General features: G+C 44.0%; 1 protein-coding gene across 2 annotated transcripts in view; it reads right to left on the bottom strand.

Annotated features, from left to right (window-relative positions):
• The window catches only part of LOC115165845 (centrosomal protein of 104 kDa), a 44,952-nt gene that overhangs the window by 4,772 nt on the left and 26,030 nt on the right, over positions 1–14,150 (bottom strand). For both annotated transcript variants that reach the window (XM_029719272.1, XM_029719273.1), the window contains exon 20: positions 13,308–13,375. In XM_029719272.1, the coding sequence (XP_029575132.1) occupies positions 13,308–13,375 (68 nt within the window). The remainder of the gene's footprint in view (positions 1–13,307; positions 13,376–14,150) is intronic.

Genomic DNA, 14,150 nt, shown 5'->3' with positions numbered 1-14,150 from the left:
GCCATTGCTAGCTAGCCAACTCTACCAGCTAGCAGTACTGTATCATTTTTAGTCAATAAGATTTTTGCAACGTAAGCTTAACTTTCTGAACTTTCGAGACATGTAGTCCACTTGTGTGGCTAGCAGGACTGACTTTGTGTTAGCTAGCCAACGTTTAATTACTTCTGCGTTATGAAAGGAACTAGACACGGACACGAATGATCCATTGGTAGTTTGTTGTAACCAAGTATTGGTGCTAACCGTGTGTTATTGGATGCTATCATGCTAGTTAGCTACGGCGTCATAGGATACGGTGCACTGGGTGGATTTCACGGAAGAATACTGTACCAAGATATCTAGCTGAATAAACTAAGTTTGAGCCTATTCCTGGAAACATTGAACCACTGTAGTTTACATCAATTATCATTTCTAAAGTGGAATTTGGAAAAGTTATATTTGAGTGTTTCAGTGAATGGTTAGTGAGGGAGGCACTGCTCTCTCGCTTCACCAGTTGTTTAGTTAATTTTCATTCCAATCTCCTTTGCATTAGCGTTGCCTCTCCTGTAGCCTGTCAACTATGTGTCTGTCTATCCCTGTTCTCTCCTCTCTGCACAGGCCATACAAACGCTTCACACCGCGTGGCTGCTGCCACTCTAACCTGGTGGTCCCAGTGCGCACAACCCACGTGGAGTTCCAGGTCTCCGGCAGCCTCTGGAACTGCCGGTCTGCGGCCAACAAGGCAGAGTTCATCTCAGCCTATGCTACCCTCCAGTCCCTCGACTTCTTGGCGCTGACGGAAACATGGATTACCACAGAAAACACTGCTACTCCTACTGCTCTCTCCTCGTCTGACCATGTGTTCTCGCATACCCCGAGAGCATCTGGTCAGCGGGGTGGTGGCACTGGAATCCTCATCTCTCCCAAGTGGACATTCTCTCTTTCTCCCCTGACCCATCTGTCTATCTCCTCCTTTGAATTCCATGCTGTCACAGTCACTAGCCCATTCAAGCTTAACATCCTTATCATTTATCGCCCTCCAGGTTCCCTTGGAGAGTTCATCAATGAGCTTGACGCCTTGATAAGTTCCTTTCCTGAGGATGGCTCACCCCTCACAGTTCTGGGTGACTTTAACCTCCCTACGTCTACCTTTGACTCATTTCTCTCTGCCTCCTTCTTTCCACTCCTCTCCTCTTTTGACCTCACCCTCTCACCGTCCCCCCCTACTCACAAGGCAGGCAATATGCTTGACCTCATCTTTACTAGATGCAGTTCTTCTACTAATCTCACTGCAACTCCCCTCCAAGTCTCCGACCACTACCTTGTATCCTTTTCCCTCTCGCTCTCCTCCAACATTACTCACTCTGCCCCTACTCAGATGGTATTGCGCCGTCGCAACCTTCGCTCTCTCTCTCCTGCTGCTCTCTCCTCTTCCATCCTATCATCTCTTCCCTCTGCTCAATCCTTCTCCTACCAATCTCCTGATTCTGCTTCCTCAACCCTCCTCTCCTCCCTTTCTGCATCCTTTGACTCTCTATGTCCCCTATCCTCCCGGCCGGCTCGGTCCTTCCCCTCCTGCTCCGTGGCTTGGCGACTCATTGCGAGCTCACAGAACAGGGCTCCGGGCAGCCGAGCGGAAATGGAGGAAAACTAGCCTCCCTGCGGACCTGGCATCTTTTCACTCCCTCCTCTCTACATTTTCATCCTCTGTTTCTGCTACTAAAGCCACTTTCTACCACTCTAAATTCCAAGCATCTGCCTCTAACCCTAGGAAGCTCTTTGCCACCTTCTCCTCCCTCCTGAATCCTCTCCCCCCTCCTCCCTCTCTGCGGATGACTTTGTCAACCATTTTGAAAAGAAGGTTGACGACATCCGATCCTCGTTTGTTAAGTCAAACGACACCGCTGGTCCTGCTTACGTTGCCACGTATGCTTTGACCTCTTTCTCCCCTCTCTCTCCAGATGAAATCTTGCGACTTGTGACGGCCGGCCGCCCAACAACCTGCCCGCTTGACCCTATCCCCTCCTCTCTTCTCCAGACCAGGTGGCGAATCGCATCTCTGCATGTCTGGCAGACATATCAGTGTGGATGACGGATCACCACCTCAAGCTGAAACTCGGCAAGACGGAGCTGCTCTTCCTCCCGGGGAAGGCCATCACGGTTGACAACTCCATTGTGTCCTCCTCCCAGAGTGCTAAGAGCCTTGGCCTTGACCCTGGACAACACCCTGTCGTTCTCCGCTAACATGAAGGCGGTGAGCTGATCCTGTAGGTTCATGCTCTACAACATTCGCAGAGTACGACCCTGCCTTACACAGGAAGCGGCGCAGGTCCTAATCCAGGCACTTGTCATCTCCCGTCTGGATTACTGCAATTCGATGCTGGCTGGGCTCCCTGCCTGTGCCATTAAACCCCTACAACTCATCCAGAACGCCGCAGCCCGTCTGGTGTTCAACCTTTCCAAGTTCTCTCACGTCACCCTGCTCCTCCACACACTCCACTGGCTTCCAGTTGAAGCTCGCATCTGCTACAAGACCATGGTGCTTGCCTACGGAGCTGTGAGGGGAACGGCACCTCCGTACCTTCAGGCTCTGATCAGTCCCTACACCCAAAGAAGGGCACTGCGTTCATCCACCTCTGGCCTGCTCGCCTCCCTACCTCTGCGGAAGCACAGTTCCCGCTCAGCCCAGTCAAAACTGTTCGCTGCTCTGGCACCCCAATGGTGGAACAAGCTCCCTCACGACGCCAGGACAGTGGAGTCAATCACCACCTTCCGGAGACACCTGAAACCCCACCTCTTTAAGGAATACCTGGGATAGGATAAAGTAATCCTTCTAACCCCCCCCCCCCCCAAAAAAAATATTTTGATGTACTATTGTAAAGTGGTTGTTCCACTGGATATCATAAGGTGAATGCACCAATTTGTAAGTCGCTCTGGATAAGAGCGTCTGCTAAATGACGTAAATGTAATTTAAATGTACATAAAGAGAGACATAAGACAACACAGCATGGCAGCAACACAACAACAACACAGTAGCAACACAAAATGGCAGCAGCACAAAGCATGATACAAACATTATTTGGCACAGACAACAGCTCCATAGTCACTGGAAGACATTTTCAATCTTTGCCTGACTGCCGACACACAAACAGGTTCCGGATGTGATTTACAGAAGAGTCACACACTGTCAAATTTCCCCAAAAAGGATGCTTAGTGTCGACATGCATTGACAATGCAGCTCCAGTAGAGCATTTACATTCTAATATTTCTATTTACAGTGCCAAGAAAAAGTATGTGAACCCTGGATTTCTGCATAATTCGGTCATGAAATTTGATCTGATCTTCCTCTAGGTCACAACAATAGACAAACAAAGTCTGCTTAAACTAATAACACAGGAAAACATAATTTTATGTCTTTATTGAACACACCGTGTAAACATTCACAGTGCAGCGTGGGAAAAATGTGAACCCTTGGATTTAATAACTGGTTGACCCTCCTTTGGCAGCAATAACCTTAACAAAACGTTTTCTGTAGTTGCAGATCAGACCTGCACAACAGTCAGGAGGAATTTTGGACCATTCCTCTTTACAAAACTGTTTCAGTTCAGCAATATTCTTGGGATGTCTGGCGTGAACTGTTCGAGGTCATGCCACAGCATCTCAAATCGGGTTGAGGTCAGGACTGACTGGCCAACTCCAGAAGGCGTATTTTCTTCTGTTGAAGCCATTCTGTTGTTTATTTACTTCTGTGTTTTGGGTCGTTGTCCTGTTGCATGACCCAACTTCTGTTGAGCTTCAAATTGGTGGACAGATAGTCTTACATTCTCCTGCAAAATGTCTTGATAAACTTGGGAAATCATTTTTCCGTCGATGATAGCAAGCTGTCCAGGCCCTGAGACAGCAAAGCAGCCCCAAACCATGATGCTCCCTCCACCATACTTTACAGTTGGGATGAGGTTTTGATGTTGGTGTGCTGTGCCTTCTTTTCTCCACACATAGTGTTGTGTGTTCCTTCCAAACAACTAAACTTTAGTTTCATCTGTCCACAAAATATTTTGCCAGTAGTGCTGAGGAACATCCAGGTGCACTTTTGCAAATTTCAGACGTGCAGCAATGTTTTTTTTGGACTGCAGTGGCTTCCATGGCGTCCTCCTGTGAACACCATTCTCGTTTAGTGTTTTATGTATCGTAGACTCGTCAACAGAGATGTTAGCATGTTCCAGAGATTTCTGTAAGTCTTTAGTTGTCACTCTAGGATTCTTCTTAACCTCATTGAGCATACTGCGCAGTGCTCTTGCAGTCATCATTGCAGGACGGCCACTCATAGGAAGAGTAGCAACAGTGCTGAACTTTCTCCATTTATAGACAATTTGGCTTACCGTGGACTGATGAACATCAAGGCTTTTAGAGATACTTTTGTAACCCTTTCCAGCTTTATGCAAGTCAACAATTCTTAGTCTTAGGTCTTCTGAGATCTCTTTTGTTCGAGGCATGGTTCACATCAGGCAATGCTTCTTGTGAATAGCAAATTCAAATGTTGTGAGTGTTTTTTATAAGGCAAGGCAGCTCTAACCGACATCTCCAATCTCGTCTCATTGATTGGACTCCAGGTTAGCTGACTCCTGACACCAATTAGCTTTTTGGAGAAGTCATTAGGCTAGGGGTTCACATACTTTTTCCAACCTACACTGTGACCGTTTAAATGATGTAATAATTTGTGTGTTATTAGTTTAAGCACACTATGTTTGTTTATTGTTGTGACTTAGATGAAGATCAGATCAAATTTGATGACCAATTTATGCAGAAATCCAGGTAATTCCAAAGGGTTCACATACTTGTTCTTGCCACTGTATAATACTCATCATCCTTAAAAGAGCAGGGCTGTTCAATTCTGGTCCTGGAGGGTTTTTTTTCTACCTGGTAGTTAATTGCACTTACCTGGTATCCCAGTTCTGAATTAGACCCTTATTAGAAGGAGAGGATGAAAACCAGAAGTGTTTCAGCCCCCCAGGACTGATACTTAACAGCCCTGATAAAGAACATATTTCTTACTATTTAAAAAGGGGCAATCAGCCATTGCTATATACATTTTGGAACTTTTAATATCATGATATATACTCAGGCCCATAATTATTTGCATCCTTGATAAAGGTCAGCAAAAACGACCAAAATAAATAATACAAATACTGAGCTATATTGTATGCTCCAAAAAGTTGGAAATTACATTATTTTATACTTTGCCATTGCAAAATGTTGATTTTGTGGTAAATTAACCATTTCTTTGTGGCTTTTGATTAGTGCATAGGGTTATTGTCTTTCTGGAAGATCCACTTGCGGTCAAGTGTCAGCCTCATGCCAGATGCAACCAGGTTTGGTAGAGCATGGTGTGTGCACACACCATGCTCAGTTGGTAGAGCATGGTGTGTGCAACGCCAGGGTTGTGGGTTCGATTCCCACGGGGGGCCAGTACAAAAAAACAAATGTGTGAAATGTATGCATTCACTACTGTAAGTCGCTCTGGATAAGAGCGTCTGCTAAATGACTAAAACGTAAAATGTAAATGTAAAGTCCAGTGGAAGCAAAATAGCCCCATAATATCAAAGAGCCACCACCATATTTTACCATAGGTATGAGGTACTTTTCTGCATATGCTTCAGTTTTTCAATGCCAAACCCTCCACTGGTGTGGTGGCCAAATATCTCTATTTGCATGTCATCTGACCATACCACCTCCTGGAGTTTGATAAACATTTACATTTTAGTAATTTAGCAGACACTCTTATCCAGAACGATTTACAGTTAGTGCATTCATATAGCTAGGTGGAACAACTACATAACACAGTCATAGCAACTACATTTTTCCTCAATAGGGGGCTATCAGAAAAGTCAAGTGTGAATGGCAAAAAAAGTCAAGTATGAATGTTAGTTCATGAAAGGCATTTGGGGGATTATTTGAATAAAAGGTAGGGTTTCAAATGTTTTTGGAAGATGGGCAGAAACTCTGCTGTCCAGGTGGAAGATAGTTCCACCATTGGGGTACCAGGATGGAGAAGCTTGGACTGGGCTGAGCGGGAGCGGCCTTCCCATAGGGGTGGGAGAGCCAAGAGACCAGAGGTGGCAGAACGGAGTGCTCAGGTTGGGGTGTAGGGTTTGAGCATAGCTTGAAAGTAGGGAAGGGCAGTTCCTCTTGCTACTCCGTAGGCAAGTACCATGGTCTTTTAGTGGCTGCGAGCTTCGACTGGAAGGCGGGCTGCAACGTTCTGGATAAGTTGTAGGTGTTTGATGACACAAGTGTGAAGCCCAGCCAACAGAGTTGCAGTAGTCCAGACGGGAGATGACAAGTATCTGGAATAGGACCTGCGCCACTTCCTGTGTGAGGTAGGGTTGTGCTCTACAGATGTTGTAGCATGAACCTACAGGACAGAGTCACTGCTTTGATGTTTGCAGAGAACGACAGGGTGTCCAGAGTCACACCAAGGGTCAGAGGGAGAAACCATGGAGTTGTCAACCGTGATGGAGAGGTCTTGGAGCAGACTGAGCAGCTCCATCCTGTTGAGGTTGAGCTGGTGGACCGACATCCAAGCTGAGATATCTGCCAGGCACGCAGAGATGCGTGTCGCCACCTGGGTGTCAGAAGGGGGGAAAGGAGAAAAGTAGTTGAGTGTCACCTGCATAGCAATGATAGGAGAGACCATGTGAGGATGTGTTGGAGTTGAACGACTGGTGTATAGAGAGAAGAGGGCATAGACCTGAGCCCTGGGGGACACCAGTAGTGAGAGTAAGTGGTGCTGACACAGATCCTCTCCACGTCCCCTGGTAGGTGAGACGCCCACAGCCCAAAGAGGGTGGAGAGGAGGGTCTGATGGTTCACGGTGTTGATGGCAGCGGATAGATCTAGGAGGATGAGGACAGAGGAGAGAGAGGCAGCTTTGGCAGTGTGGAGACACAGAGAAGAGCAGTCTCAGTTAAGTGACCCGTCTCGGTTAAGAAGATCATTCTGAGAGAGATAGCGAGAGTTGGTCAGAAACAGCACGCTCAAGTGTGTGTAATTTTTGACGTGTGCCGAGTCAAGTGAGGGAGGAGGGGAGTGAAGAATGGGAGAAGGTCTTCAGAGCTGGTCTGGAGAAGGGAGGAGGGGATGGGGTTGAGCAAGCAGGTTGTCGAGTGGCCTGACCCCACTAGTCGCTGGATTTCATCTGGAGAGTGGGGAGAAAGAGGTCAAGGCGGAGGGTAGTTCTGTGTGAGTGGGACCAGTGGACTCAATAAGCTGAGTGAATGAGGAGCAGATGTCGTTAACCTTTTTTTCTTCAAAGTCGTCCGCAGAGAGGGAGAATGTGGGAAAAAAAGTTTCATAGGGTTAGAGGCAGAAGCTTGACATTTAGAGTGACAGAAAATGGCTTTAGCAGCAGATACAGAGGAAGAGAAAGTAGAGGGGTGGGAGTGCTACCCGCAGCCCTAAACAGCATTGGCACTTGAATTGGAACCGGTGCTATGGTCAGATGACATGAAAATAGACCTCTTTGGCCACGCACACTAGTGGTGGGTAAGGCATTGAAAAACAGAAGCATAAGCAGAAAAGTTATCATTTAGTACAGAGCAGAAGATGAGCTTACGTTGTTCGCTGTAACATATGGACAATAAAGTTGAATAGTATTGTATTGTAACGTGTCAGCCTTGTTTTGAGCCATTTCATCAGAAGGATGAAAGGTTTGAGGTGCTGCCAGTGTTTCTTTTGCCCTGTGGACACAAGAGCATTTCAATACTTTAGTCAGGGATGGGCAACTCCAGTCCTCGGGGGCCTGGATTGGTGACACACTTTTGCCCCAGCCCCAGTTAACACACTGGACTCCAATAATCAACTAATCATGGTATTCAGTTTAATCAAGTGTGTTAGCTTTAAGGCTGGGGGAAAGGTGTGACACCAATCAGGCCCCAGAGGACTGGAGTTGCCCCTCCCTGACTTAAGTGGCCAGGCAACATGGAAAGCCCAAGTATCAAACGATGGAATTAAGTAAAGGAAGGAGATGCTTTGCCGTGAGCTATGCTGTATGATTGATTAGGGGAAAAAAGACAAATGAACATCGGAGAAAGAAACTGAAAGGCGATTACATCTTTAACCATTACATTTTTTCTCCAAAATGCCATGCCCAAAAGAAATCATAATGCAAGAACAGTTGTCACATTTTATTTTCCTTTGGATTAATAACATTTATCTTTTGAAGTGAGGGCTTTGGAGTCCACTGTGACTTTAAAGACAGACAATGTTTTCCACACAGCTGTTTGGTCCTTAAGCCTAACATTAGCAGCACTCTGGGTGGTGGCGGCAGATTGACAGAGGGAGGAAAAGAGAGAGGCATGGTAAAACTGGTTGTGCTAGTGGTTGTGAATGCCCTTACAAGTCCTAAACCACCTTTATATCTATCTACTTAGTATTTTAGCCTACTGTCTCATTCACCTTAAAGTGGAACTGACAGCATTTTAGCAACATGAAATCTTATTAAAATCTGTTAATATACACCCCCAGGAAGAATTACAGTTTTTTATACATTTTCTGACAAACGAGCGCTTAGATATGGTCATTTTCAAGTTTTCATAAATTCTTAAAATGTTTGGGAATTACGTATACTAAAGCATTTATGAAAATTCTATAGCAAGGTAGAGTGGGAAAGCGGCCGGGTGTTTGCACAATTAGACATTGCAGTAAATAAAATAAAAACATCTGTCTCGTCCAGGACCGGAGTCTACGCAGACATGTGCACCATAGCCAATCAGAGGTACAGTAGGCCTATATGCAAACAAAGGGCCTGCCATCATTCACTTTGAACTGGACTGTGTTTACAGGCAGTTGCAACAGCGCAACTTTAGATCATTAGAACGCATTTCAGCAAAAGCCTCAAAATACACTTGAATGGATTTCTGCAAATATGTACCTAAATACCATGGGAGTCCTCTTACATTTTGGGAACGTTACAGTTCTATTTATCATACAATCATAAAAAGGTTGGCTCTTTCCCTATATGCATCTCAACAACAACAAGATCAACAACTAATGCAAGTCAGAAAAAGATGAGCTAAACTCTAACGAAGGAACATTAGATAAACCCTTTCAAACTTTTTCAGCTGGTTGGCCGTTAAAATTGCACTGATAAATGATGGGGAATAGCCTGCTCGTCCTTCTGCAGCTTGCCTGCCATTGCATGCGTTGTCCCAACCAAGCACCCAAGCTAACTGGCTAAAGTTGGCTAGCTTGCTAGCTAGCTACTTCCAGACACAAATGAGAGAACACCTCACTAACCTGGTTAGGCTGTTTACATGTTATATAGAGCGTTCATGAGCAATGTTCCCTCTAAACTATACGCAGCTCCCCTGGGACTGTCACAGATTAAATATTAGCCTGCGCAGAGAAGCATGAGATTGAACTTCACTCAACTTTCTGGCCCTTTAGTTAACACTATCAATATTTCCCTCTACTGTGGGAATTGCCAATATTAGCCACTTTCATTGCAACATACAAAACTAAATATGCAAGAGATTTTCTTGTAGGCAGGAACACAACGGAGTAGGATTCTATTGCATTGGCAGGCACAACTCAGCCCATACTCTACAGACCAGATCGGTGCAGCATAACCAATCAGAGCTGCAGTATCTCTATATGTGACCCGATTCAGGAAATTGGGTGTATGTCGCAATTCACAACTTCACAGGAGAGCTGTTTGAACGTCAAAAATATTTTATCAAAATGTGTTTTGTTTTGCAGAAATGCCTTCTCGAACATGTTAACTTTCATGTACCTTAATAACAAACTTGTATGCCATCTGTAAATACGAATAAAATTGTTAAATTATGAGCCTAGTTGGTTAAACCACAGAAAAAGTCAGCAACCTTCCCACTAGCCATGATTGGCTGAGATAATGAGTGGCTGGACATGCTGAGAGAGGAGTTCGGATTGGTCTGCCATATAGAAGGCTTCTGCCTATTTGAGCTGTCAGTCTGTGTTGGTAATCCTGTCGAACACGGCTTTTTAAAAATGCATTGTGTAGCGGAGTTGCATAGCTAAGTGTTGCTCTCCACTGTCTGGCGGATCAAGTTTTGAAATCAGTGGCATTAGAGTATGATGGCATTAGAGTATGATAGCTAAAGAGATGGACAAAACACCTGTCTCCGGATTACATCTTCAAACAAAGAGCAACTGTGGCATGGCATTCATGACAGGGAGACATGTCCATCACGCATGATGATGTATACAGGTAAGATTGTAGCGAGCTAACGCTGGACTTTTTCAGATATTACACGTTTCTAATTTTGACAAAGTGGTTTCATTAGCTAGCTAGCGTTAGCTGGCTGGCTCTGTAGCGGACGTTATTTGTATCCCAGAGTTGTTTGCTTTGCTAGTTAGAGTCTAATGTTAGCTAGCTAACATTGAACCTGGTTGGTTAGCACCCAGCATATTCATGCAGTGTAGTAACAACCTGATTTGGCACTATGTTCATTGTTGTTTAAGTAGCTAACGTTAGCTGGCTGGTTTGATGTTAGGCCACTGATAGGCCTACATTATATTCAAATAGCCACAGTAGCCTACTTGGCCACTGTTATAATTGTAATTAAAGCAGGTACAGCCTCAGTGTTCACAATAAAAGCGCACCAGAAGTTGCACAAAGTGGCACAAATTCAGCAGGTGTTGCGCGTTCGTAAATTCAGTTATTCTACGCTCTGACACACTCACACAAGTGTGCTCTGAAATCGGAGTAGGTAGCTAGCCACAGTGAATTCACGAACGCAAGAGATATGGTAACATAGCTAGCAAAGCGATTCACTTTCAAACCAAATGACACGTGCATCTCTACCGTAGCTGTGTAGCCACCAAAAAATGATACAAGGGGAAAAAGTTAGGCACTCAACCACTTCTCCAATGACATGACGTTCTCCTAGCAGTTAGATAGCTAGTGTTTTTAGCTTGCTACATAAATAGATACGCTAGCATATTAGCCACGTTATGACTGACTTGTGATCATTGCCATCGCTAGTTTGGTTGTATTGACATGCCCAGCCTTGGTTACATTTGTCAGTTTTTGTCCAAAATAATGAGTCATTGACACTGAAACAGTGCATCCCGAATAGAGGCAGCAAACAATGTACCAGGCCAGCTGTGATTTACAACCTGATAGCAATATTTTTTGGACTACGAATAAATGTATTGGTGAATTATATTAATCACGCATTGAACTGAATCCATCTATTCTGCCAACATCATGGAATGTTGGGTCAAATAGAACCTATTTTTAAAGTATTTATTTCTTGTTGCATAAACTGGGAATTTGATATTCTTTACTGATATTATGATTGTCTGTTTGTTTCATATCTGCAAAGTAATTAAAATGCTGTCAGTTCCACTTTAAACATGTGTCACTTTTTTTCCCTTGTCTCTAAAGGTGACAAGCTAAACTAAGGCCAGGTTTGAATCCAAATCAAGCTTTGTCGGCTAGGCGCCATTTAAAGGTAATTTCCGATTGAGCCCACATATGCAGAGTTTGCCGTGAATGTGGTCTTAGCGAAGAAGGGAACATTCCCTTTGAAAAGGTGCATAGCCGACAAAGCACGATCGGATTAAATCCCAGCCTAAAACAGCATGCACCTGCCTTAGTTGAAATTGCTACATTTGATGAAAACTCATGCCAGGTCATCATTTGAACACAATTTTTGTAATACTGCAGGCATATTTTGTGTTTTGACAAGAAGTACTGTTTAAATCAGTTTTTTTTCTGGATCAAAAGGGGGCTTAGGTGGTGGGCGTGACATGGAGTGTGGCAATGGGAGTGGTTGGCCTGTCGGCACTGCTTGATTTTAGCAAGGCATTTTTTTCAGTTTTAAAGTACATTTTCGGCAAATTCTACACATTTTGCAATGGAGCTGAGAGAAAATGTTGCAGTTTTAAAGTGAATTTCCTGCAATTCTATGCATTTTGCCATGCCTAATGATGTGTTCTTTTGCAAAAAAAATTATAACAAAATCAATACTGCTAAATTAATTATTTTGGGTATTTTCTATTCTCCCTGACAGTCTAGCTTTTATTTTTGTGATTGTTAGTTCTCAAAGATTGAATTATAAAAAATAAGGAGACGCATAAGGAAGGAGACACATTCTGTCTCCTAGAGATGAACGTACTTTGTTGTAAATCAATCCCAGAACAACAGCAAAGGACCTTGTGAAGATGCTGGAGGAAACAGGTACAAAATTACCTATAGTTCCACAGTAAAACGAGTCCTATATCGACATAACCTGAAAGGCCCCTCAGCAAGGAAGAAGCCACTGCTCCAAAACCACCATAAAAAAAAACAGACTACGGTTTGCAACTGCACATGGGGAGAAAGATCGTACTTTTTGGAGAAATTTCCTCTGGTCTGATGAAACAAAAATAGAACTGTTTGGCCATAATGACCATCGTTATGTTTGGAGGAAAAAGGGGGAGGCTTGCAAGCCGAAGAACACCATCCCAACCGTGAAGCACGGGGGTGGCAGCATCAGCATCATGTGGGGGTGCTTTGCTGCAGGAGGGACTGGTGCACTTCACAAAATAGATGGCATCATGAGAAAGGAAAATTATGTAGATATATTGAAGCAACATCTCAAGACATCAGTCAGGAAGTTAAAGCTTGGTCGCAAATGGGTCTTCCAAATGGACAATGACCCCAAGCATACTTCCAAAGTTATGTCAAAATGGCTTAAGGACAACAAAGTCAAGGTATTGGAGTGGCCATCACAAAGCCCTGACCTCAGAAAATTTGTGGGCAGAACTGAAATGGCGTGTGCGAGCAAGGAGACATACAAACCTGACTCAGTTACATCAGATCTGTCAGGAGGAATGGGCCAAAATTGTGGGAAGCTTGTGGAAGGCTACACGAAACGTTTGACCCAAGTTAAACAATTTAAAGGCAATGCTACCAAATACTAAATTGTGTGTATGTAAACTTCTGACCCACTGGGAATGTGATGAAAGAAATAAAAGCTAAAATAAATCATTCTCTCAACTATTGTGCTGACATTTCACATTCTTAAAATAAAGTGGTGATCCTAACTAACCTAAGACAGGGAATTTTTACTAGGATTAAATGTCAGGAATTGTGAAAAACTGAGTTTAAATGAGTTCAACTATATATTTTCACACACACACACACATTTTTTACTGTTTGAACTTAGTCATCCCCAAAAAATGCTTAAGTGGCCCTTCCAAATGCTTGGCCTGAGTCTGACAGTGACTGACTACAGTGAAAAGGACCAAGGCCAGTATTTGCGGTCCGTTATTATATAATCTGTGGGAGTGCAACAGAATCTCACCTCCTCTCCGGACATGAAGTTGTTGTGACACAAAGGACAGTGGTTGGAGCCTTTGACTGAGCCAGGAGCTGAAAACAAAGAGAAACATGAATAGCACCGCCCTGCACAGAACCCCAAAATGCCCACAGAAAATGACATCACCAGTGGCATGTATTCATGAATGCCAAGAGAAGCCAGGCTTCCCCCCAAAAATTGACCAATAATTTAGTATAAAACTATTTCTCTTTCATCTCTGAGTTTTTATAATTTCCCTTCAATTCGCAATTGGCTGTACCTATCTCAACGGAGAAATCTTCAGAGCGAGGGAAACAGCGCCCCTCTGTCTCAGTATGTGTAGCCCATGTATCTAATGCTGTCTGGACAAATGGACATGTATGACATGTTGCCGCCGTAGCATTTGATTGATTGTTCCCAGTGAGCATAAAAATAAAATAATTAGCCAATCAGTGTTGAGCTGAGCGCAACTGTGGGTGGTCCTTGCGCACCAAAACGCCCCCCAAGGGAGGCCAGTTTGGATTTGGCATCACACCAATCAAATCACATCAAAAGCTAAATTGTCCGAAATGATTTCCTTTCTGCATCTGCTTGTGATGTGTTGATGTTCTGAATTAGTTAGCTGTGTCATTACTACAATGCGGTGCCTTTTCTGTCCCCAGGAAATATCACTTTGTAGGGTAAAATGTAGATTGCAAAAGGCTTTAAATATAAAAGGTCACGTGTTCTTTACCTTAAAAACACAAAAATATGGATCTTGAAAGAGAATCTATGCATTTTGAAAACTTTTTTCTCCAGTGGACATAGGCATTTCTGCCATGTCCTCAGGTGTTATTCATCAACTTCTAC

This window comes from Salmo trutta, chromosome 28 (assembly GCF_901001165.1).
Source record: "Salmo trutta chromosome 28, fSalTru1.1, whole genome shotgun sequence".
Taxonomy (NCBI): Eukaryota; Metazoa; Chordata; class Actinopteri; order Salmoniformes; family Salmonidae; genus Salmo; species Salmo trutta.
The sequence above is the reverse complement of the archived record's forward strand: the minus strand, read 5'-3'. Positions and strand labels throughout refer to the sequence as shown.